The sequence below is a fragment of the Lithobates pipiens genome, unplaced genomic scaffold (assembly GCF_037356315.1).
Source record: "Lithobates pipiens isolate NorthernLeopardFrog02 unplaced genomic scaffold, aLitPip1_a1.2 Scaffold_52, whole genome shotgun sequence".
NCBI classification, from domain to species: domain Eukaryota; kingdom Metazoa; phylum Chordata; class Amphibia; order Anura; family Ranidae; genus Lithobates; species Lithobates pipiens.
Genome location: NW_027507875.1, coordinates 316,896 through 344,148, shown reverse-complemented (window position 1 = coordinate 344,148; position 27,253 = coordinate 316,896). Strand labels below are relative to the sequence as shown.

Genomic DNA, 27,253 nt, shown 5'->3' with positions numbered 1-27,253 from the left:
TTTTTACCTTATATTACATTACTTAGTATAATATATACATTTTGCCATTTATCCAGGGGGTCCCGACCTGCATAGACTTGCTCCTTGTGGACACGGCTGCCTTCACATCTCCACCTTCTCTGGCTGTAGTTTTAAAAAGGACTGTTGTCTTCTGTGTGAGTTGCAGTCTGTTACTATGTCTCACCTGACCGGGCCATTCGCCAACTTTCTGCCTGCTTGACAGCATCAGATACAATGTGAAGTTTGCGATTAAGTGTTTCCTTAATCCTCTGGAAATTTTCTGGCATTAATCTGGAACCTGAGGGTTTGGATCTCCGTTTGGTTTTAAACAACAGATTTTCTCACCTTCCAAAGTTACCCAGTAAGTGCATTTGTAGCCTCCCTTGCATCCTTTTGGACCCTTGTGTATTTGCTTTGTTGCAGATGCGATTTCAACATGCTAATAATACTCTTTTACATATTTGTTAGATATTGCAGTCTCTCTTTGAGATCCCTGAAGAAGGAATTAGATATAGAAATATCAATCCGAAACATGTTGGATATCAGGAGTATATTGAATGACGCTCTTACTATTTAGAGCTTCTGTGTACATCCTGCAAGAGTTTCTGCATATATATTGCTATTTGTTGTTTTTTGCTTCCTTTCTTTTGTATTGTTACTATGATGTACTAATAAAAAAATAGGATTTTTGTACTCACCGTAAAATCCTTTTCTCTGTAATTCACAGACCGAGGGGGGCGTGGTCTGGAGCTACATGGAATAGGACGTGCGGTGTAGGAGCTCCGCTCGAGACATATCCTTTTACCGATCCTTTGGGCCTTTCTTCTTGAATTTCTCGCGCTGCCGGACCCTGGGACTCCCCTGCTGCTTGGGATGTCTCCCCCTAAATGCTCTGGTACGGCTTCCAAGCTTGACAAATACCGCCGGGAGGACCACGACCCTGCCGAGGAAGATGGCGCCGCTCAGCCCTCTGAGTGCAATACACAGCCCGCCAACGACACTGCCCGCGTGCTCGAGGCCATAGCGCTCTGCCAATCGACCCTCACCTCCAGGATCGAGGAGGTGAAGGTGGACATATTCTTAATACGGCAGGATATCCACAGACTCCGGGAGCGGGTGACGGAGGCCGAGCGCCGGGTCGGCCATGTGGAGGACGGCCTGCACCCCCTTCAAGTTGCCACCGAACAAATGCAATTTCAGCTGACCTCCATCCTATCCAAGCAAGACGATATGGAGAACCGTCTCCGGAGGTGTAACCTCCGGTTTGTGGGTCTACCTGAGCGCAGTGAAGGAGCTGACCCCCCCACATTCTTGGAGAACTTACTGGTCACCACCTATGGCCGCGAGGCGTTCTCCACGACCTTCGTGGTAGAACGCGGCCATCGCCTTGCCGCAAAACCGCCCCCGGCGGGGGCGTCGCCGAGAACCCTCATCGCCAAGTTCCTTAACTTCCGCGACCGCGACACCATCCTGAGGCTTACGCGGGAGCGGGGCAACATACCGGTTGACAACATAACGGTCGCGGTGTACCCGGACTTCTCCGCGGAGGTACAGAGGAAGAGAGCCAAGTTCGCTGAGGCGAAGCGCCAGCTACGTGTACTCCACTTGCCCTACGCGATGCTCTTCCCAGCTCGCCTCCGAGTGACCAGAGATGGCAGGTCGCACTTCTTCGAGGACCCACAGGCCGTTTTTGCTTGGCTGGAGCGACGCGGAGAGGCCGGCCGCCCAGATCCCTAAGGTCCGGTTCCCGGGATGGACACCACCTATCCGGCCGACAGACAGAGCGCAAGTTCTGGACATGTGAGTCTCATTGGCCCCCTCCCTGTGCCATCTCCCCTTTTTCCCCTTGGTCCCCTCGCGGATCCTCTGCAGTCCCCGGACCTAGGCACGGCGTGCCCACATCCTGCATCACATGCCCGCACCTATGCCACTTTGTCTCGGGCGGCCCTCGCCGACCCGTCCTGTTTGGTACTGATTTGAACTCCCTCAGAAACTGATGTGTGCTCTGCAGTTTGTTCGTCCCCCCACCGAGGCTCACTCTGTGACATTGCTGTTTCCGCAGCTTGCTACAGCTGCTCATAAGCCTACGTTTCCCTGGCCGGCCTCCACCCCTCCGCCTTCGGAGGTGGCTGGAGAGTTGAACCTGCTTAGCCGGTCCAGCGTTAAAGCAGTATTTTTGTTATCTTGTTTTTGTTATGTGCATTTTACAGTACTTTTCTTTTTGCTGCAAGGGGACTTATGCTATATTATCCGCTGTGTTTTCCTCTTTGGGACCTTTAATGTGTGTACAACTGCTATTGGAGGTGGGGAAATCTGTGGGTATATACATTTATCGCACGCCACATGGCCTCCCTTAAGATCTTGACATGGAATGTGAGGGGTTTGGGTGACCGAGCTAAGCGGGCTGCGGTTTTGTCTCATATTAAGGCACAGCGGGCGGAGGTTACGATCCTGGTTGAAACTCACCTGGTGGGACAAACACAGCTATGCCTTAAGAAACCATGGGTGGGCTGGCTCTATCAGGCCCCCCACACCTCGAATTCTAGGGGTGTGGCGGTTCTGATTGCAAAAACGGCTCAGTTTCAACTGCATAGCTTGCAATCGGACCCTCAGGGCCGCTTCCTATTTCTCCATGCCACTATTGGTGGCTTGGAACTCCTCATCCTTGCTTTCTACATTCCCCCACCATTCACCTTTACTGTGTTGCAGCAAGGTGTCACATTTATGGCCCAGTACCCCCTGGTGCCCGCTGTTTGGGCGGGTGATTTCAATATGGTTATAAATCCCCTGCTTGATAGGCTGAGCCCGCTGACCTCGTCACCTCCGTCCCCGGTTGTTACGAGGTTTGGGAGGTTCCTGGGGGAGTTCGCCCTCACGGACACATGGAGACACAGACATCCCTCACTAGCACACTACTCCTGCTTTACTCCATCCCGCTCAGCCATGTCTCGTATAGATCTGATCCTCATCTCGCCCCCCCTCCTTCCCCATCTCCTGGACGTGGGGTTTGGAGCCCGGGTGCTCTCCGACCACTCCCCCTACTGGGTCCGGCTGCGTCTGCCAAATCCTCCTGGACCCCGTGGCTGGAAACTTAACCCTTTCTGGCTCACCGTCCTGCCCGACCTGGATTCTGTCCAGCGTGAATGGGACCTTTTTTTCCACACCAACGATGGCTCCGCCTCGTACGGCTCCGTCTGGGAGGCCTTCAAGGTGCATGCCCGTATGATTCTCTCCTCGCGCATCTCCAGACATAAGGCTTCCTCCAAGCGCCTACTTGAACAAGCGGAGGAGAGTCTGCATGCGCTTGAGCAGGCCTTTCGGGCTGACCCGTCGGAGGCTAATGCCTCCCTGCTGAAGCTACAAACTAGGGTTGCAGACCACCTCCATCATGAAAAAGCCAGGAAGGGTATCTTCTACGCTAAACAGCGCCTGTTTGAATTTGGGGAGCGCGCTGGCAAATTACTCGCATACATGGCCCACCTAGATCATAGGCCCCCGGTGGTGGTGTCCCTCAGGGACGCCGGTGGGAGAATTATTACTGATCCCGACATGGTGGCGGAGGAGTTTGGGTCTTTTTACTCGGGCCTGTACTCCTCCACTGCACAGTACACCCAGGATGAGCTTGAAGCGTTCCTCGACACTGTTCCCTTCCCATCCCTCACGCCTGAGCAAAAATCACAACTTGAAGCGCCCATTACCTCTGACTGTGTGGCAGAGGCCATGTCACTACTCCCTACCTCCAAGGCCCCGGGGTCTGACGGCCTACCCTTGGAGTTTTATGCCCAGTTTGGCGAGACTCTGATCCCCCAATTGACTAAATTATATTCACACATATTTGACTCCGCCACCCTCCCTAGGTCCATGGGCGAGGCCCTGATAGTCCTTATCCCCAAACCAGGCAAAGACCCGCTGCTTCCCGAGTCTTACCGACCCATTTCCCTGCTCCAACTAGATGTTAAGATCTTGGCCAAAATCCTTGCCCTACGCCTGAATAAAGTCATTCACTCCTTGATACACCCCGACCAGACCTGGTTCATGCCCCAGAGAAACACGGCATTCAATCTTCGGAGACTCCACATGACTATACAAGCCCAACACTCTGACATTGGCTCCAGGGTGGTTGTTAGCCTGGACGCCGCCAAGGCGTTTGATACTGTCGAGTGGTGTTACTTGTGGGAATGCCTGCGCAGATTCGGTATAGGCCCCAATTTTATTAAATGGCTCCAACTACTTTATTATGCTCCCAGGGCACGTATTCAGGTAAACGGCAGGATCTCCCCTCCTTTCTCGCTCTCCAGGGGGACTCGTCAGGGCTGCCCCATCTCGCCGCTCCTATATGCTCTGGCGGTGGAGCCCCTGGCCACGGCCCTCAGGATTCACCCTGACATCCGGGGTCTTCGCTGTGGCGGTCTGCATGAGGTGGTCAGTCTCTACGCGGACGATATGCTCCTGTATTTAGCGGACGCTGGCCCCTCATTGCAGGCTGCACTGCGAACCATCACGGCCTTTGGAGCCTTTTCTGGGCTCCAGATCAATTGGACCAAATCCCAAATTCTGCCACTTGACCTGGGGCCTCCCACCGCCGAACATGCGGCTCTCCCGCTTGCTAGGGCAAGCACCATCAAATATCTTGGGGTGCACGTCTCCAGATCCCTCTTAGATTTTCTCGCCCTTAATGTCGAGCCCCTATTTGATACCCTAAAATCCAAAACGCAGGTGTGGTCCCGTCTCCCCCTGGGGGTGATGGGCCGAATAAATTTAGTTAAGATGATACTCCTCCCCAAGCTTTTATACGTTTTTTGGCAGGCAACACTACGCATCCCCCCTCGTATATTTAAATCTCTAGAATCGATCCTCAACACGTTCGTCTGGGGCTCGTCCCGACACAAACTGCCGTGGCGGGTTTTAAAATGCCCTCCAGATTCTGGCGGGACTGCCCTTCCAGACCTGTTCCTTTATTACCTTGCGTCACAGCTCTCCCACTTTTTTCACTTTCATCACACGGACAGGTCCCGATACACCGCCCTGGTATGTTCGCAGATCCCTGGCCCGCTGATCCACCCTTTTCAACTTTTGTTTTGCGCCCCCCCCCTCCCCCTCACTTCAAGGCACGGGCACCCTATGCTTTTGCACCACCGTAAAGTCTGGCACCTCGCAACACAGCTGGGTCAGGCCCCCTCCCCCCACTCTCACACCCCCCTTTGGGACAACCCTGATATGCCAGAACTTGCCCTCATCCCGGATTCTGGGCTGTGGGCAAGTAGGGGGGTCATTTATCTCTCGCAGGTGGTGTCCAATGGGGTGGTTAGACTGTTCCAGGCCCTTAAAGACGAATTTGATCTCCCCAATTATATGCTATTCCGCTATCTTCAACTCCGACACGCGCTCCACACCCAATTCGCCAATCATGTCCCGAGACTTGGAACTCCGGCTTTGGTTGATATAGTGTTGGGTCTGGAACACGCTCAGTTGATTTCACGGCTGTATAATTACCTGTTGACTCCCACTGCCTTGACTGTCGCCTCCCAGGCCCGTTCACGGTGGGAGGGTGATCTTGGAGCTGTATCGGCTGAGGATTGGGACGAGGCTTTGGCGAACCACAAAATGGTGTCGCCTGGGCTCTCGGACCGCCTCACCCACCTTTATGTCCTACACAGGTCCTACCTCACACCCCATCGTATAGCCAAGTACAGGCCTGATTATGATCCCCGCTGCCCCCGTTGTACTTCCTTGGACGCCTCCTTCTACCATCTAATTTGGGCTTGTCCGATCATACAGGAATACTGGGCACAAGTGGTCCAGTTCCTCCATGACCACATGGGCTCCCCACTGTCATTATGCCCTAGACAATGCCTTCTGGGGCTCCTCTCTCTATCTGATAGCGATAAATACCTTAACATCTTTCTACAAGAAACCTTATTTCAGGCCAGAATGCAGATAGCCAGAACATGGTTGAGAGGTAACCCCCCTACTATACAACAATGGATAAGAGTGATTAATGTTACTCTCTCCCATAAGAAAATGCTATACTCTCACAGAGGCTGCCCCCATAAATTTAATAAAATTTGGGATGGGTGGTTGGAAGACCCCTCCACTTGTAGCGTCGAGGACTAGTTGTTCTTCGTCTGCTGTGTCAGCGGATTTCCCGCAGGGACTGTATCCCCCTCCTTAATGCCAACCTCTGTCAAGCAGTCATCTCACTGCTTTGTATCTCATGTGTTACTCTTGCAACTGCCTGTATGTTTCCAACACTTGTATGTGAAATGCACCTTTTTGTGTTTGTGGCGCCTGTTGCGCCAGGCAATGCTGTCATTACCCTGTTTTTTTTTTATGCTCAATAAAGCTGCATTTTGAAGTAAAAAAAAAAATTCACAGACCGACAGCTCCTCTCTAAAAAAATAGGTTGTTAGCCCTATCACTGGAGATTACAAGCAGTATAACGTAAAGAGAAAAAAAGGAGGGGCGGGTGCTGTGTCGGTCGGTAAATTACAGAGAAAAGGATTTTATGGAGAGTACAAAAATCCTATTTTCTCTTATATTCACCGACCGACACAGCTCCTCTCTAACAAAATGGGACGTCCCCAAGCAGTGCCAAACGAGGGGTGGGGAAAAATAGCATAAAAACTTCATCCACCATGGCAGGTAGGAACTAGTGAAACTAAACCCACAAAAAAACAGCAGTGCATGGAAAAACCACCACAAAAACCACAGGGTATCCTCAGCAGGAGTGATCTCCAAGACCGCAGCCAACTGTGGAAGTAATGCAACAGCGCATTAACATAACAGTACTGCGTTTTTTTTTTTCGAAAAACCAGGAAAAAAATATCGGTTGCATATTCAATTGCAACTACATGGCCGCCTGCAAAACTTTGCGGCCCAAACAGACATCAGCCGATGCACTGACATCTACCTTGTAAAACTTGGTAAACGTATGGACAGACGACCAGGTCGCCGCCTTACACATCCGAGCGACCGACGCTTGGTGTCGGAAGGCCCAAGACATTCCGATTGCCCTTGTGGAGTGGGCCGTGACCGGAAAGGGGGGGCATCTGTCCCTCCAAGGCGTAGGCTTGTACTACAATCTGTCTGATCCACCTGGAAATGGTAGTCGACGAGACCGCCATGCCTTTCTTGGGACCAGCTACCGAAACCAACAGTGAGTCTGACTTCCGAAAGGGGGCTGTGGCAGACAAATACACCTTCAGAGCCCTAACCACGTCCAAAGCGTGAAGGGCCACCTGTTTAGGGTGCTTCGGCTTAGGACACAGCGATGGTAATACAATGCCCTCATTGATATGAAAAGCCGAAAACCACCTTCGGTAGAAAGGATGGTTACGGACGCAACACCACCTTATCCCTGTGGATAACCAGATAGGGCGGCTTGCAGGACAAGGCCGCCAATTCCGAAACCCTCCTGGCTGAGGTGATGGCCACTAGAAAGACCACTTTCTGGGAAAGAGTCAAAAGGGGAATCTCCCTGATATTCTCAAACAGTGGTTTTTGAAGCACCAACACCAGGTTCAAATCCCATGGGGGTAATGGTGGACGCACCGGAAGACTACGTGTCGTACCCCCTGAACGAAGGTACTCACTAAGGAGTGCAATGCCAGGGGTCGTTGGAAAAAGACAGCTAAGGCTGAGATTTGCCCTTTGATGGTGCTTAATGCCAATCTCTGGTCCACTCCCTGCTGGAGAAACAGCAGGATCCTGGATCACCACCAGCGCTTCTGACGCATCTACCCATGGATCTCTTGTCCTGGATACGAATCTTGGCACCTTCCGATTGAGACGGGAGGCCAGTAGATCCACATCTGGTGTTCCCCACTTCAGGCACAGCAGCTTGAATGTCTCCGGATGCAATGCCCATTCTCTTGGGTCCAGCATCTGTCGACTCCGATAGTCCGCCTGCCAGTTCTCCTCCCCCGGGATGTAAATGGCCGACAGGGCTGATACGTGTCACTCTGCCCACCGAAGTATGTGAGTGACCTCCTGAGCAGCGTCTGAGCTTCTTGTTCCCCCTTGGTGATTTATGTACACCACGGCCGTAGCGTTGTCCGACTGTATCCTGATCGGACGTCCTTGAAGACTCACCGACCATGTGTGGAGACACAGCTTGATCACTCTCAATTCGAGCAGATTGATTGGCAACTCAGATTCTTTCGTCGACCAGAGGCCCTGAGCCGACTGAACCCCCATCATTCCACCCCAGCCGGATAGACTGGCGTCCGTAGTGATCACCGTCCATTTTAGAGGAAGGAACGATTTTCCGGACTGAATCACCGGGGACCTCAACCACCAGATCAGAGAGTCACCTGAAACTGTCGATCTAGGGACAACTGAGATTTGTCCCATTTTAACAGGATCTCCTTCTGCAGCACTCTGGTGTGGAACTGGGCGTAGGGTACTGCCTCGAAGGAGGCTACCACGAGTCCCAGTACTCGCATGCAAAACCGAAACGACGTCCACTTGCGGTTCATCAGTAGTTTGACTGCGGATCTGAGAGTCTGCAATTTGTCTGAAGGGAGAAAAACTCTTGCTTCCCTGGAGTCCAACAGTAAACCTAGGTACTCCAGACGCTGGGTCGGTACAATCACCGACTTCTTTAGGTTCAACAGCCACCCAAATTCTTGCAGGGTCTGCATGGTGATCAAACGAATAATAGCAAATAGTGGGTTTGTGCTATGGATGGGCCACAAAAAGGAACGATAGACATAAGAGGGCTGCCACTACCCAAGGTTCTCAACCCAAAAGTTGGAACAATATGGCAATAAAAAATAAGTATAGGTAGTAAGGGTGCTCCGCTCTAATAATAAATAGGAAATATCTTATAATTACCAACAGAAAATAAAATAAAATGAATGGGTGTGTCTTCTGAAAAGTCTGTACAGAGTGCAATGTGCAAATATAGTGAATTCCAGTAAAGTGCAATAAAAAAAAACCAAACAAACAAAAAAAAAAACAATATATAAAATTGACCAAATCCAAAGTGATAATATTTAAATTATACCACATGCTAAAATGTATACCTCGTAGTACCCATTAAATCACTAATACTAAAAAATTATGTATAAAAAGACAATTATCACAATTAAGTTCAAGATATGCAAATTCAGTGATGCAAATGCTGGTCTTCTAATCCGTGTCCATAATCAGTAGTGTTAGAACATATAAAAAAAAGTCCAAAAGTGCAAGGTGCCTGGTGCAAAAAATCCTTGGGGGGGGTGCGATTTTTGTGCAATTTTTGTGCAATAGATGAAATTCGCACTCACCGACTCCTCTGCCCCTGTATTAGCCATTGTGTAGCTGTTTGTTAATCCTAGTGCCCTGCTCTCTGCTGGTCCCAGTAGTCTGCTTGTTGCCTCAGGGATGTGTTACTTTCATTAACCTCTAGGGATCCGCGCTATAGCCGAATGACGGCTACAGCGCGGATCTGCTTTGCCGGGACTACGTCTATTGACGTTGTCCCGTGCACGAGCGGCCTGCGCTCCCCCTGAGGGGCGCGCGCGGCGCGCTCTGTGATCAGTGAGTCTTTGAGATCATAGATCGGAGCAAGGGGTCGATCCCGACCACTTACCACTTGATCAGCTGTCAGCCAATGACAGCTGATATTGTGATGACAACAGAGCCGGTAATCGGCTATTTTTCGTCCTCTCGCTGACAGCGCGAGGAGAAAACAAAAAAGCTGATCACCAGCGGCCGTGAGAGGGACTTCAGCCCCGATCACGGCGACCTGGAGTCAGCTCATCAGTGCCCACCTGCCCCCTGCCAGTGCCACCTAAGTAGGGGAAAAAGTGAAACTCATCAGTGCCACCCATTAGTGCCCACAGTGCCACCTATCAGTGCCCACAGTGCCACCTATCAGTGCCCACAATCTGCCGCAAAAACAGTGTTGCACCTCAGTGCCACATATCCGTGCCCAGCAGTGCCCATCCGTACCACCCATCCGTGCCATCTTATCTGTGCCCATCAGTGCCGCCTTATCTGTGCCTATCGGTGCCACCTTATCCGTACCTATTAGTGCCACCTTAACTGTGCCTATCAGTGCCAACCAATGCAGCCCATCAGTTCCCACCAGTGCCGCCTCATCAGCGCATTTCAATGAAGGAGAAAAATGACCTGTTTGAAATTTTTTATAAAACTATTAAACATGATTTTTTATTTTTTTTATTTTGCAGTTTTTTTTGTTTGTTTAGCAAAAAATAAAACTTCCAGCTGTAATTAAATACCACCAAAAGAAAGCTCTATTTGTGGGAAAAAAAATGATAAAAATGTAATTTGGGTACAGTGTAGTATGGCCGCGCAATTGTCATTCAAAATGCATCAGCGCTGAAAGCTGAATAATTGGTCTGGGCAGGAGGGGGGTTTAAGTGCCCAGTAAGCAAGTGGTTAAATATAAGGGAAAAAAACGCCCATAGCGTGATATTGTAACAAACATCCAGTATTTGTTAAAAGTAAGAAAACTACTCACAAAGGTACAATATAAAACCGCAGTGTATGCAAGTACTGCCACTTGAAGGAAGTCTGTGTATATCCTAGGCCACGCCCTACGCGTTTCGTCATACGATGTCCTCTGGAGCGCCCATTTTAGTACACCTCTTCCCTTTTATAGGGTGTAATGCTGTATCGCGCATGCGCGAAACCTCCGTCGCCATCTTTGATAGGGGAACTTCCCTTTTGTTACTCTGCATGACGCTGAGCTAGCGTCTAGAACTCTGATGATTGTGCAGATGGTATCACATTACACCCCATTCAAGTAAGGATGCAACCTCTTATAGTATATGGCCTTATATACCAAACATGAATTGGGTTTAACTTGGGTACAAAGACAATATGTGTGCGCTCTACATCTATTGCTGTCTATGAACTAAGTAAACAAAGCCTGCATGTGTATCCTATTAACATCCAAATAGCCATATATAATGAATATTAAAAAAATATAAAAAGAATATTAGAAAGAGTAATGCAAAATGTGTGCGTGTGTATATATATATATATATATATATATGTGTATATATATATATATATATATATATATATATATAAAATTAAATCCAAATAAAAATTAAAATTTAAAGATACATGCTAAATATAAAAATGAAAAAAGAAAAAAGGAGAAAAAAATAAATAAATGTAATTAAGATTAAGGTAAATGTGACTGAAATTAAATTAAATCAAATAAAGGAGGGGTGATGTCTACATTGGACATGAGGGCAAAAAAGCTCTAATAGCGATACTAATAAAACCAGAAGGTGAAGGAGGACTAGTATTAGGGGAACTGGTATTGCAATTTTCTCCCGAAAATTATTGTATAATAAAGATTCCTGTTTATATCTGTATAAGAACACAAGGGGAATTTAGGTCAAATATAACCAAATTTTGGCTATATTTTCTTATTTGGTGGTATGAATATATTACTTTGGACCCAAACCCAAAACATTTTTTTCTCTTATCTTAATGTATTGAAATAGGTAAATCATTTTCACTAAAAGAAAAAGGAGCCTTCATTGTTGGATATTCCAATTTTTTTTATATACCAATTTTTTATGTGTGTCAATTTTAAATAGTATTATGAATGTATTATATTCGACCTTTTGTATCCCAAAGTAAAAATAAATAAAAAACCTTTTTAAATTCCCCCTATAGGAAGAATATTTAGTAATAGTCTGAATATACTACTTTCGACCTAAAACCCTAAAATCTTCCTATTTTTTTTATTTTGTTATTTTTAAATAGAGTAGAACTTTCATCTCAAAAGTAAGAGACATGGAAAAAAACATTCCACTCATATTATAGCGCCTTATATATTATAAGACAAACAGACAAGGGGGGGGGCTGATTCAAGAAAGGAAATAAGGGAGTACTTGAGGCTGTTAGACCTACCTAGGGTCACGCAAGAAGAAATGGAAGCATTAGAAGTCCCTATATCAAGAGAGGAAGTGGAGAGAGCAATTAAAAATAGTTTCAGGAGGGTGCCCAGGTCCTGATGGGTTCCCCATTCTATACTATAAGAAGCGTTGCAAGCAATTAGCACCTAAACTGTGTGATTATTTTAATGCGGTAGGGAAAGGAGAAATGTTCAGAGAAGAGACACTCCTGGCACATATAGCTTTGATCTTGAAAAAAGCAAAAGATCCTATGGCAGTTGAAAGCTATAGACCAATCTCATTACTGAACTCTGATATCAAATTGTTTGCAAAAATTATCGCAGAACGATTGAAGCTCTATCTGCCGGAATGGATACAGAACAATAAGGTGGGGCTTATTCAGAGGAGAGAGGGGCGAGATAACGCACTTAAGTCTATAATGTTGATACAGGAAACCATCAGGCAGGGTAACCCCACTGTCCTTATGTCAATAGATGCTGAAAAGGCATTTGACAGGGTCAGTTGAGAGTTCCTCTTTGAGACCCTGAAACAACGGGGGATCGGAAAGAGGATGATTGGGTGGATCAAAGGCCTCTACTCCCGTCCTAAAGCTAGAATAAGAATTACCCTGTCTTGCCCCCTTGATTTTTTTAACGGGACAAGACAGGGTTGCCCATGGTCTCCGCTCTTGTTTATAGTGACGTTAGAACCTCTTCTGGCAGCAATAAGGAAGAACCAAGATATTCAAGGAATATGGGTTGAAGGGAGAGAGTATAAGAACGCCGCCTTTGCTGACGATTTGCTGCTCTATATCTCTAACCCCAGAATCTCTATACCGGTAATTATAAAGGAGCTGTTAGAATTTGGAAAATTTTCAAATTTTAAAGTAAACATGGCTAAATCTGAGATATTAAATTTAAACTTACCCAAAGAAGATCAGAGTGCAATTCAAACTAAACTCCCCTTTAGGTGGTGTAAGAGAGAACTTAGATATCTGGGAATAAAGTTGACGGCAAGAATGGAACTATTCGAGGCCAATTACATTCCCCTTCTGAATAAAATTAAAAAGCAATTAAGTAAGATCCAATACAAGTCCCTTTCATGGGTTGGGAAAATAAATGCACTTAAGATGTTTGTATTACCAATATTTACATATACATGTCAAATGGTTCCAATCCCTCTCCCACAATCGTACTTAAATAAATTAAAATCTATGACTATAAGATTTATATGGGGAGGTAAACGTGCACGGATTTCATTTAATACAATAGCTAGAGAAAAGGATAGAGGGGGTCTAGCAGCTCCCGACTTAAAAAAATACTACGAGGCTATAGTCGTATTTAGAATAATTGATTGGACCTTCAATAAAAAGGGTAAGGATTGGGTAGAACTAGAAATTAATTTAAGCAGGGTAAAAATAGGGGGATCTATATGGGTACCAGCACGATTTAGGAAACTAGGACCCAACACAAGTATATTGACAAAAAATTCATTTCAGGTATGGGATGCAACAAACAAGAGACACAAGTGGGAACACAATTCACTATTAATTCCGTTACTCGACACAAACTTTTTTAGACCAGGGAAAGAAGAGTATATGTATTTTAGTATGTGGGCTAAAAAAGATAATATAAGATTACAAGATGTTATGAAAGGTAACAGATTATGCACATATGAGGAAATTATAGGGGAATGGGGGCACAATGCACTTGATAAATGGAGATATGCACAATTACACTATTTCACCCAGTCCTTACCACAGCCTCTGAGAGGAAGGGAGCAGCTTAGACCTCTGGAGAAGTTATTGGAGACCCCTCAAAGTTTGGAAAAAAAAGATATCAAAAATATATAAAATTTTGTCATGGGAGACAGAATATAAATACCCTACGTACTTAGAAAAGTGGGAGAGAGAGATAGGACCCTTAAGCAACGATGAACATAGGAACAAGATTATAAGGCGAACTTATTCAGTGGCTAAGGACACTCAAACAAGAGAAATGACCTATAAGCTTTTAGCAAGGTGGTATATAACTCCACAAAGAGGGAATAAATTTAGTGGAGAAAATCCCTCAACATGCTGGAGAGGTTGCCCTGCATTGGGGACGTTTCCACATCTGTGGTGGGAATACCGTAAAATGCAGAACTTCTGGTATAAAATAATTGAAGCTTGCCTCAAGGTAACAGGAGTTAAGATCACGAAATGCCCATGGGTTTGCCTGTTTCATGACTCAGAGAAAGGGGAGAAGCAATATAGGAACTCCCTGGTCCCCTGTCTACTGAACTCTGCGAAAGCGTTGATACCTCGAAGATGGAAAACACAGGAAGCCCCATTAATGAAAGAGTGGATAGAAAAAGTAGAAAGAACAAGAAATATTGAAGAGACAATCTATAAGGCAGAGGAGAGTTACCAAAGAAAGTGGCAACAGTGGCTACAGTTTAGAAAAACGGAAAGCTATTTAGGGTTATTGGAATGTTAGAGGGTCTTGATGAAGGAAGGAGCAAGAGGGAGGTAGAAGGGCAATAGAAGCCCTTGGAGGTTTTGTTATTTTATAGTTATAATTTTTTTTTTTTTTTTGGGAAGGAGGGAGGGAGGTTTATGGGGGTAAATGTAATTAATTGTTGTATTGATATGTTATTGTATAGATGGTAATTTGTAATATTAGAAAAACTTTTTGGAAAACCAATAATAAAAAAAAAAAAAAGAAATCAAGGAGGGTGAAGATCTAATCTAATAATTGGTTAAAAAACTATTTAAATCCAGGTCTATATTTAGGCCTAAGGGTTTCCAAGTTAAATATCCATTTGGTCTCGTTTTGCAATACTTTTAATCTTTTATCTTCTCCCCTCCAATGCCTTTTTATCTGATCTATTGCATAGAATACCATACATGTGGGGTCCCGGCCATGATGGTCTTGAAAATGTCTGGAAACACTATGTTTATTAAATCCGTTCTTTATATTCGTGATATGTTCTTTAATTCTTACATGTAGTTGCCTTGTGGTTCTGCCCACATATTGTTTGCGGCAAGGGCATTCAATAACATACGTGACAAAAGTACTGTTGCAGGTAATCAGCTGGTTGATCATATACTCATTTCCATTTGTGAAGGACGTGAAATTTGATTTTTTTCGATTTGTTTTCTTACCGAGTCTACAAGAGAGACACCTTCCACATTTAAAGAACCCTTTTAGGTTGGAAAAAAATCTTTATTTGTTTGGGAGGGTCTATAACATTTTTTACCAACTTATTTCTGAAGGTGGGTGCTCTCCTATAAATGAAGGATGGCTTGTTGGGTAGTACATTCCTTAGAACATTGTCGGATTGCAGAATGGGCCAATGTCTCTTGATGTATTCCAAAGCCTTATGTTGTCTATTATATCCTGTTAGGAATGTGACATCTAACCTTTTATTCTCCTTTTGTCTTTTGACATTCGGTACCCCATCAATTAAACTATTTCTTTCCATACTTTTTACTTTTTCTTTTTAGGTTACGTAATTCACTTTCTTTATACCCTTTTATGATGAATCTCTGTATGATCTCTTCCGCTTGTACTTCAAAGTCTATTTCCTTACTTCAATTCCTATACAGCCGTAACAATTGTCCTTTGGGTATATTCCTTATCCACTGGGGATGATGACAGCTGTTCGTGGGAATATATCCGTTGTGGTTTTAAAGAAAGTGCACGTGCCTATTGTCCCATCTTGCTTAAAAATCTGCAAATCCAAATAATCTATGCTGTACTGGTCCCATTTTCCTGTAAAGGAAATATCGTATATGTTCTAGCTGATCTCATCAAAAAAATCTTGTAGTTCCTGCATTGAGCCTCCCCAGATGATGATAATGTCATCTATATATCTACGGTACATTTTATGATTCTTTCTGGTTACTCCATAAATTTGCTCTTCTTCCCATCGATTTAGAAAGAGGTTCGCCACACTGGGAGCATACATTGCTCCCATGGCTACCCCCTTGACTTGGGTATAGTATGTACCTTGGTACCAGAAATAGTTGTGGCTCATGGCCAACTGGAGGCCCTCCAGGATGTATTTAATCTGTTCCAGTTTTAAATCGGACTGTTGATGTAATGCCCATTCTACACTACTTATTGCATCACTTTGTTTAATCTACACCCCATGCTTTTCTTTCTTAGACTCAGCGGAACTATATGGGACTGGATACAGGGAATACAATTTGAAGACGACCAACTTCAATACAGACATTTTGTGTAGCTTAGCCATAAATTATGCAGAATATTATTAATATTTATGACTTTTTCTAGACAGTATAAGTGCAATATTTGTGATCATGTCTTTTGTGCACATAATTTTTGGTCTGATGGTATATAAATGGACACAATTCAGTGTCTTTTTGATTGATTTATTTTTTCTTTCTTAGTTTTTTTTTCATAATTGTTTGTTCTTCTCTGGTATTGAATAGGTGTACTACTGTTGTATACTGATTGCTAGCAATGTGATTAACTTCCCCATAGGAGGTTAATACACATGAGGTTAATAGTTAATGAATTGGGTATGACACCTGTGACCTTACACCCTGGGTTGGGATAAAGGCATGATGATATCCAACAGAAGGTTACACACCGCCTGACGAATAACAGCAATGTTCATAACTGTGCATTAGCGTATTGGCTTTAAAGGTTTGTATCTGTTAAAGTTTTCAGTAAATGGATTGCAACAATTGTCCTGTTGTCCTTATCTGATTGGTGGATAAACTGGGAGCCAGCCCTGACATTGCTCTAAGAACAGAGAAGTTTAAAGAGGAAAGTAACTCACCGGTTTCAGATTTTTATTTATATATATATATATATACACACACACAAACACATTATGGTCTAAGAATAAACTTAATGTCCTCTTTTGTAGGATTAGGATTCTTTTTTACCTTTTATTTCCAGTAAAAATAATAAAGTACACAAATGCAAATTTGCTACCAAATTTAAATTCTAATTTAAACTTATTGTCCGGGAAAAAAAAAAGATGTATAATATATTAGGGTAGACTACAAAACCTAAGAGATACAATATGCAGAATCAAGACATTGCCCAAATATTCTAGGATTCAAGTGGATTTAGGGAGAAAAAAAGGTTTGGGGGCTCTGTCTTACCTGAATGCCATCCAATAGTTTGCTGATTGACCAGAAACTATCTGCCTCAATGTTCCTTAATGTATCAGATGAAAGGCTGCTCACATCAAAGTTTTCTACGTCGTCTTCTAAGAAATGAGAACATGCAACAGTTAGTTATTGTAAAAACTACAAATGCAAACACAATCATTTAAGAAGTGTGTTTGTGAGTATTAGAGAAAAAAAAAAAAAACACAAACGCACACATATACAGTATCTCACAAAAGTGAGTACACCCCTCACATTTTTGTAAATAGTTTATTATATCATTTCATGTGACAACACTGAAAAAAAAAAGACACTTTGCTACAATGTAAAGTAGAGAGCGTACAGCTTGTATAACAGTGTAAATTTGCAATCCCCTCAAAACAACAACACACAGCCATTAGTGTCTAAACCACTGGCAACAAAAGTGAGTACACCCCTAATTGAAAATGTCCCACAGATGCTCAATAGGGTTTAGGTCTGGAGACATGCTTGCCCAGTCCATTACCTTTGAGCTTCTTTAGCAAGCCAGTGGTTGTCTTGGAGGTGTATTTGTGGTTGTTATGTTGGAATACTGCCCTGCGGCCCAGTCTCCAAAGGGAGGGGGATCAGGCTCTGCTTCAGTATGTCACGGTACATGTTGGCATTCATGGTTCCTTTAATGAACTGCAGCTACCCAGTGTTGGAAGCACTCATGCAGCCCCAGATGACGACATTCCCACCACCATGCTTGACTGCAGGCAAGACACTTGTCTTTGTACTTCTCACCTGGTTGCCGCCACACACGCCTGACACCATCTGAACCAAATAAGCTTCTCTTGGTGTCATCAGATCACAGGACATGGTTCCAGTAATCCATATCCTTAGTCTGCTTGTTTTCAGCAAACTGTTCTGTTTGCAGGCTTTCTTGTGCATCATCTTTAAAAGAGGCTTCCTTCTGAGATGACAGCCATGCGTGGCAAATGGTCTGATCACTGACAGGCTGAACCCCCACTCCTTTAACCCCACCCCTCTGCAGCAATTCTGGCAGCACTCATACGCCTATTTCCCAAAGACAACCTCTGTATATGACGCTGAGCAGGTGCACTCAACTTCTTTGGTCCACCATAGCGAGGCCTGTCCTGCTAAACCACTGTATGGTCTTGGCCACCGTGCTGCAGCTCAGTTTCAGGGTCTTTCCAATCTTATAGCCTAGGCCAGTGATGGCAAAACTTGGCACTCCAGATGTCTACATTTCCCATGATTCTCATGCACTCTGTAGTGTAGTTCAGCATCATGGGAAATGTAGTTCCAAAACATCTGGAGTGCCAAGGTTCACCATCACTGGCCTAGGCCATCTTTACGTAGAGCAACAATTTTTTTCAGATCCTCAGAGAGCTCTTTGCCATGAGGAGCCATGTTGAACTTGCAGTGACCAGTAAGAGAGAGAGTGATAACACCAAATTTAACACACCCAATACCTTGTAACACCAAAATGAGTCAATTGTGTCCAATTTGGAAAATTTCACTTAGGGGTGTAATCCCTTTTGTTGCCAGCGGTTTAGACATTAATGGCTGTGTGTTGCGTTAATTTGAGGGCACAGCAAATTTACACTTTTATGCAAGCTGTACACTTACTACTTTGCATTGTAGCAAAGTGTCATTACTTCATACTTCATTGTTGTCATATGAAAAGATATAATACAAAATATTTACAAAAATGTGAGGGGTGTACTCACCTTTGTATGAGAGATTTTATATATATATATATATTATATATATATATATATATATATATACACACACACACACACACACAGTATATACAGTGGATATAAAAAGTCTACACACCCCTTTTAAAATGTCAGGTTTCTGTGATGTAGATAAATGAGACAAAGATAAATAACTTCAGAATTTTCCACCATTAATGTGACCCATTAACTATACAACTCAATTGAAAGACAAACATTTTTTTCTGGGGGTTGCAACAGTGTGCACACCCCCTTATAACTGGGGATGTAGCTGTGTACAGAATTAAGCAATCACATTCAAACTCGTGTTAAATAGGAGTCAGTACACACCTGCCAATATTTAAAAATTGTTGCTGATTAACCCCAGATAAAGTTCCACTGTTCTAGGAGGTCTTTCCTGACATTTTCTTGGTCGCATCCTACAGCAGAAGCCAAGGTACGCAGGGAGCTTCCAAAGCAGGGATCTCAAAACTACAGCCCCTCAACTGTTGCAGAACTACACATCCCATGAGGCATTGTAAAACACTGACACTCACAGATATGACTAAGCATGATGGAAATTATAGACCTTGAACAACTGGAGGGCCATAGTTTGGAGACCCCCGTTGCAAAACATCAAAGGGATCTAATTGTTAAAAGGTAACAGTCAGGAGAAGGGTAAAAAAGAATTTCCAAGGCATTAGATATACCATTGAACACAATGAAGACAGCCATCATCATCAAGTGGAGAAAACATGGCACAACAGGGGATCTCATCTTGTCATGTATGAATTTCACGATTTGGGACCAATAGTCCTGTATTATGGGACATGACCATGTAAGATGGTAGAAGGTACTAGCAGGGTGGTCGCATCTAGGACAAAGCGGATTATGATCTGGTCTATATTTGGCCAGGCATCAGGGGGGTAATGTAGACTCTATGGACAATATAAATTTGTGTGAGACGGTCAGAGAGTTTAGTGGAGACTTTTTTTTACAGATGTCCAACGCATCCTCCCATTCCTCGTCCTCCATCACCCCCATGTCCCCCGTCCACCTATCCCTCAAACCATATACGAGCGTTACAGCTGTAGGTCGGGTGAGGTCATTATAGAACAGTGAGATAAGCTTTGAGGGGTCCTGTCCCAGCAGAACACCCACAGTGTCCATGCGCTCTATATTTGGAGATTGACCAGAGAACTGAGTGACGGAACTGGAAGTATCAAAAGAGAATGGAATTGGGAAGCTTAAAGTCGTCTTTGAGTTGTTGGAAAGATTTCAAAGTGTTGTCAAGATAAAAATAAGAAAGATATGTTACACCCCGGGACATCCAAAGGTTGTGATCAGGTACAGATAATAATGCCCTCAGGCCTGGGTTGTCCCATAGTGGTGTGTGTGAATGGGTGGGAGGTGCCCTTAGTCTACATCTCACCATCTCCCATATTTTACAATGATTGTAGAGCAATCCCTTACAACCACCCAAGGGTCAACCGGGTCCCTAAATAGTAATTGAAAAGGGTGGGTGCATGCACGGACATGGGGGGTGCACACCAGTGCCAGGTAGCGGTCCTTATCCTGTTTGTCTAAGTAATAGAAGTGGGACAGTTGCGTTGCTATGTAATAAGTATTAAAATCAGGTAGTGCCGCACCCTCCAGGTCCGTGGGGTTTTCTAGCGCTTGCCATGACAATTTATGTCTACTGGTTCCCCACACAAAGGAGTCAGAATGGCTTGATTTGCCCCAGTTTATCCGTAACCCAGAATAATTACCAAAGGTTTGTATTGTATCTAATGCCTTCAAAAGGGAGGGGCCAGAGTCCACAAGGTACAAGAGCATATAGACTTATTGTTTCAACCAGGCTTCCACATTGTAGTCCCCTGGCCCCCTGGTGTGACCGCAGGGAAGACGCAAGAGGTTCTATCGCCAGGGCGTACACCAAAGGCGATAGGGGGCAGCCCCGACGCGTCCCCCTGGAGAGGGGAAAGGCGTCAGAGACCCTCCCATTGACCAGCACTCTGGCACTGGGGCTTTGGTAGAGCAGCTGGGTCCATCTAATAAAGTTGGGCCTGAAACCAAACCGCGCCAGGCATTCCCAGAGGTAGTCCCACTCAACTCAAGTCAAATGCTTTTGCGACGCCCAAGGACACCACAACTCTGGATCCCATCTGGTCATGCCAGGCTTGTAAATTCATGTTTAATCTATGTATATTGTAAGCCGTACTCTTTGCTGACATAAACCCCGTCTGGTCTGGGTGGATCAGGGTCAGTATCACCTCATTTAAACGCAGCGCCAGAATTTTAATATCCAGTTGGAGAAGGGATATCGAAAGGTATGATTCAGGGAGCTCAAGATTCTTACCGGGTTTGGGTATGAGTACTATGTAGGCCTCCACCATGGATTTGGGTAGGGAGCCGACCCGGAATATATAGGAAAATAATTCCCGCATTCTAGAGATCATGGTTTCGGCATATGTTGTGTAAAATTCAAGTGGAAGCCCGTCGGATCCAGATGCTTTAGATTGTTTGAGATGGGACATTGCCCTGGATAGGTCTTCTTCAGTGATGGGGCTTCTACCATATCCACTTGCGATAGGGAGAGCGTGGCTATGTCTATTTGTTAATAGTTTCGCTATCTCCTCTGGGGAATTATTGGCAGCAGAGGAGTATACTGCTGCGAAGAAGGAGCAGAACTCTCCAGCCACCTCAGTAGGATCCGTAATCAGATCCCCATTAAAGCTACGGAGGGTAACCACCGTCGGCGGCTTGTGGTCTAGATGGGCCAGATATGCCAGGAGGCGTCTCGCCCGTTCCCCGCTTTCATACAGCCCCTGCTTAGTATAGAATATTCTCCTCTCAGCCTTTTCAAAGCGGAGACCGTTTACCACTCGGTTTTGCAATTTTAACCGATCAGCATTGGGGGTCGTTGGATAACTCCAACTCAATACCTGCAAGGGTTTGTTAAGCTAGAGTAAGCGCATGGGAGGAGGTTTTCCTACATCTGGCCATGCGGTGGGCCAATATCATACGGGCATGGGTTTTAAAGGAATCCCAAACAATCTCAATTGGGGCTGTGTCCCTGTTTGTCTGGAAGAAAAAATCCCATTCTGCACCCCCCCCCCCCCAAATTGGGGACCACCGATAGCCAAAAGGGATTAAGTCTCCAGGAATAGGACGAAGGCAGTGAGTCCAGTGTAAGCTCAGCCCAGTAGGGGGCGTGGTCAGAGAGTATGCAGGGGCAGAAGCCTACCTCCCCAAGCCTTGGAAGGAGTGAGTGTGAAATCAATATAAGGTCTATTCCTGACATAGTGTTATGTGATGCTGAAAAACATGAATACACCCTGTCTTGGGGATGACGGTGTCTCCACGTATCCACCAGCGTCAGTGATGAATTTGCCAAATTGTGTATGTGGGTGGGAAGGACCATCAGGTGGGGGGGTCATAGTCAGCCTGTCCAGCTGTCTGTCTATTACATTATTGAAATCCCCTAACCATATTGCAGGGACAGCAGGAAATTGGGCCATAAAAAAGAGGCCATCCATGAGGACATTAAACTGGAAGGGGGAGGTATATACACCGCCAATAACAGCAGCTCTAGGCCATTAATTTTCGCATGCAAGAATAGAAATCTACCCTGTGGGTCAGATCTGAAAGTCAGTAACGTAAAATGTACAGTTTTGGCCACCAATACTGCGACTCCTCTGGAGTTGGCAGTATGGGGGGCCTGATAGAGCCAACCCACCCACTGTTTTTTGACTGACAATAGTAATTGGCCCATGAGGTGCATATCCACTAGGACCACAACATCGGCCCGCTGTGCCTTGAGGTACGACAGGGCTGCATTCCTCTTGGGCCTGGCCCTAATACCCTGCACATTCCACGTAATACATTTCAGGGTAGGCATTCAGGCAGACAAATAACTATTAGCGTCCCATCACCCCGAGCCCCCCCAGCACCCCCCCCCAGAAGAGGGGGCACAGTAGAGCCCCTGGGGCCCTAGGACAATGAGGGCCCAGCAGTGCTCCGCAATCCACCCGAGCCCAGCTGGCATAATTACCCACAGGGCAGGACATTGCTCGGAAGCTACGTCATCTAGTAAATACCAACAAATAAAGTTCTTTCCAGCATATACAAAATGTGAACCAACAAACCAGAAATAAAACCATGTTAACCTATACAATAACACACTGTCCTGTCCGGGGCCAGCAGCACCCTGGAAACCTTCCAGGGATATTCTGCAAAGCCTGGACAGTCCAGGGAAACAATACTTGTGCTAAGTAGCAAATGTTACAGTTTAAATTGAAATCAGCAGGGCCCGTTAGGGTTCCTGCGGCTGTGGGAGCGATTATCCGCTGCAGAGCAAGCAGCAGCGCAAGGGGTAAAACCCTCGGCTTCAGGTCCCCAAGATGGCATGAGTGGGAGAGGTAAAAGGATACGGAGATTTGAGTCTGTAATCCTGGCGTCCCAGCGGGCGGTAGCTTTCCAATAAAGTCTAATGTGAGGCTGTCCATACCTGTTGTCCCAGAGTGGCAGTGGGTGTCCAGGGAAGAAGTGGCGGGAACATGAGGGGGACAGTTGGTCAGAAGGGGGGGGGGAGGAGATGGAACATTTCGGGTTAGCAGTGGCAGCAATGTAACAGGGGAGGCGATGTATAGGAGATTGCAGGGCACAGTACCTTAAAGTAATTCCGTACAAGACTTGCTAGAATGAATGTTCTGCATGGGAGTCAGCACATCACGATCTGGGCGTACGTTGGTGACAGCAGGCTGCATCTTTAGGCTGGGTCTTGGGCCGGATCAGCTCTGGCATCCAGCCATGCAAAGACGGCATCCGGTGTATCAAAGAAATGGGCTTTATCCTCGCCCAGGACCCGGAGCCTAGCAGGGAAAAGCATGGCGTAGGCGTAATGGCGAATCCTCAGTTGTTGCTTTCCTTCCGTACATTGCGCCCTTTTCTTCTGCACTTCCACGGAAAAATCTGGGAAGACTCTGATCTCCCCGTTCTTAAAGGGGATATTGCCTTTTAGTCTAATGAGACTGAGGATCACATCCCGATCTCGGAAACTCAGCAACTTTGCAATAAATGTCCGGGGAGGTGCGCTCTGTGGCGGGGGTCTACCGGCAAGTCTGTGGGCCCTCTCCACTACGAACGAAGCAGAGAACTCAGCCCTCCCGAACGTGGTAGTGAGCATATTTTCCAGATATAATGGGGGATCAGATCCCTCCGCGCCCTCCGGCAGCCCCACAAATCGCAAGTTACGATGTCTGAGGCGATTTTCCATGTCGTTCTGTTTGGCCAGGACTGCACTGAGTTGATGTTGTAGACACATTCTGTTGTAGTTTGTAATGGCGGGATCTCATCCTCCGCCCGACTAATGCGTGCCTCTGTCTCGGCTACACGGTCCCTGAGCTTCTGTATATGTTGGCGGATCAGGGACACGTATATCTTCACCTCCTCAATTTTGCAGGTTAAAGTGCTCTTGCAATCCGAAATTGCCTCCAGCACGCGAGTGGTTTCCTCCGCGGCCGAAGTCGCAGGGGAGGGAGAGTCAGCGCCATCTTCCCCCGGGGGATTCCAGTCTCTTGGTGCTGGTATTTAGCCAGTTTAGAAGTGCTGTCAGACGCCCTTTTTGGAGGGGACATACTTCCCACTGGCACAGGGTGTTCGTTGACCCGATGAGTAGGCGTAGAAAGTAAGGTTAGCCTCAGGATATGCAGTGATGGATTTTAGGCAAGCGGAGCTCCCGATCAGCACTCCTCACACCATGCCAGTCCATGCCACGCCCCCCCCTCCCCCACGGAAGCTTTTTCTTAAGAAAAACATCCAAGCCCGGCTAAATTTTGCAAAAATACATCTGAAGCCTCCCAAAAGCATGTAGGAAAATAAGTTCTGGTCTGATGAAAGCAAGGGTTAAACTTTTTGGCGACGATTCCAAATTATATGTTTGCCACAAAAAAGTTAGACTTACCGGTAACTCTTTCAAGCAGTCTTCCAGGACAGCCTCTTAGACATGGGGCTCCTCCTTCTGGGATAGGAAACAAGTTCACCCAGACACTTAAAGCTTTTTCTCCAGGCCTCCCCCTTCAATTTCAACAAGAACCACCTGAAGGCCCTGAAAAACACAACACACTGGCATAACGTCAGCACATGCCCCCTACACCAGTTAAACACTGGGTGGGACACCAGGGTGTCCTGGAAGACTCCTAGAAATAGAGTTACTGGTAAGTCTAACTCCGGTTTTCTCCTTCTGTCTTCCAGGATAGTCTCTGACATAAGCAAGAAACTTACGCTGCTAGGGCGGGAGCACTGCCTGGAGGACCCTTCGCCACAAACGCCCGCTCCTTAGCAGAAAATAAATACAGGTGGTAATGCTTTGCAAAACGTGGAGCAGCTGGACCACTTTGCCGCTCTGCAGATATCCTCCGGAGTGGCGCCGGCCCTCTCTGCCCATTAAGCGGACACTGCCCTGATTGAATGTGCTTTAACTAGGGGCGCTCCCTCCCTCCCCTGCCAAACCGTATGCTTCCGTAATGGTCAGTCTAATCAATCTGGCAATGGAGGATTTTGACGCTTAATATCCCTTATGTGCCCCCGCAAAATTTACAGATAAGGATTCTGACTTTCTAAAATCCTTGCGGACCTCAAGATAAGCCAAATAAAAAGGTTGGTAGGATGATGTCCTGCGTTCTGTGAATTGAGGATACTTTGGATCTGTTTTGAGCACAACCCTATCCTCCAAAACTAACAAAAATGGCTCTCAAATTGAGAGTGCCTGCAACTCACTCAACCTTCTGACTTAGGTGATGACTATCAAAAATACTGCCTTTAGGACCACCCATTAAATCTGTGATTTCTCCAGGGGCTTGAAGGGACTTTCTGTAAGTGCTCTGAGGACCCAGGACAGACCCGAAACCTCACTGGCCTGGACCTGGAGAGGGCCTTGAAGAAGCGCTTTACGAATCGATATGCTGCAGGGAGACCTGAAGAAGAATACACTCAAGGTGGTGGATTAGGCTGATAGAGAGGCCTAATTCTACTCCCGTCTCCTAAAAATCCCAGACTGCTGGAATTTCTGGATGTTCCTGTCCCCGTTCTGCTAACCAGGGTTTGAACCTTCTCCAGACCTTGGTAAAATTGTCCCTGGTCACTGGCTTGCAGCAGTCTAAAAGGGTCTTTATCACTCTAAAAACCCCAAGACCTTAACAGCCGTTTCTCAGTTACCACATCGTTAGTCTAAGGGTTTCTACCTGAGGGTGCCGAATAGGTCCCTGTGTGACAAGATCCTCCCCCACCGGGAGAGGAAACGGGGGATATACAGTGCCTTGCGAAAGTATTCGGCCCCCTTGAACTTTTCAACCTTTTGCCACATTTCAGGCTTCAAACAAAGATAAAAAATCTTTATTTTTTGTAAAGAATCACCAACAAGTGGGACACAATTGTGAAGTAAAACGAAATCTATTGGATAATTTAAACTTTTTTAGCAAATAAAACACCGAAAAGTGGTGCGTGCAAAATTATTCGGCCCCTTTACTTTCAGTGCAGCAAACTCACTCCAGAAGTTCAGCGAGGATCTCTGAATGATCCAATGTTGTCCTAAATGACTGATGGTGATAAATAGAATCCACCTGTGTGTAATCACGTCTCTGTATAAATGCACCTGCTCTGTGATAGTCTCAGGGTTCTGTTGAAAGCGCAGAGAGCATCATGAAGACCAAGGAACACACCAGGCAGGTCCGTAATACTGTTGTGGAGAAGTTTAAAGCCGGATTTGGATACAAAAAGATTTCCCAAGCTTTAAACATCCCAAGGAGCACTGTGCAAACGATCATTTTGAAATGGAAGGAGCATCAGACCACTGCAAATCTACCAAGACCTGGCCGTCCCTCTAAACTTACAGCTCAGACAAGGAGAAGACTGATCAGAGATGCAGCCAAGAGGCCCATGATCACTCTGGATGAACTGCAGAGAACTACAGCCGAAGTGGGAGAGTCTGTCCATAGGACAACAATCAGTCGTACACTGCACAAATCTGGCCTTTATGGAAGAGTGACAAGAAGAAAGCCATTTCTCAAAGATATCCATAAAAAGTCTTGTCTAAAGTTTGCCACAATCCACCTGGGAGACACACCAAACATGTGGAAGAAGGTGCTCTGGTCAGATGAAACCAAAATCGAACTTTTTGCCCACAATGCAAAACTATATGTTTGGCGTAAAAGCAACACAGCTCATCACCCTCAACACACCATCCCCACTGTCAAACATGGTGGTGGCAGCATCATGGTTTGGGCCTTCTTTTCTTCAGCAGGGACAGGGAAGATGGTTAAAATTGAAGGGAAGATGGATGCAGCCAAATACAGGACCATTCTGGATGAAAACCTGTTGGAGTCTGCAAAAGACCTGAAACTGAGACGGAGATTTATCTTCCAACAACACAATGATCCCAAACATACAGCAAAATCTACAAAGGAATGGTTCACAAATAAACGTATCCAGGTGTTAGAATGGCCAAGTCAAAGTCCAGACCTGAATCCAATCGAGAATCTGTGGAAAGAGCTGAA

At 45.7% G+C, this 27,253-nt stretch overlaps 1 protein-coding gene across 2 annotated transcripts in view; it reads right to left on the bottom strand.

The window, feature by feature from the left end:
• The window catches only part of TBC1D22B (TBC1 domain family member 22B), a 496,720-nt gene that overhangs the window by 184,736 nt on the left and 284,731 nt on the right, over positions 1-27,253 (bottom strand). For both annotated transcript variants that reach the window (XM_077467354.1, XM_077467355.1), the window contains exon 7: positions 16,987-17,093. In XM_077467354.1, coding sequence (XP_077323480.1) covers positions 16,987-17,093 — 107 coding nt within the window. The remainder of the gene's footprint in view (positions 1-16,986; positions 17,094-27,253) is intronic.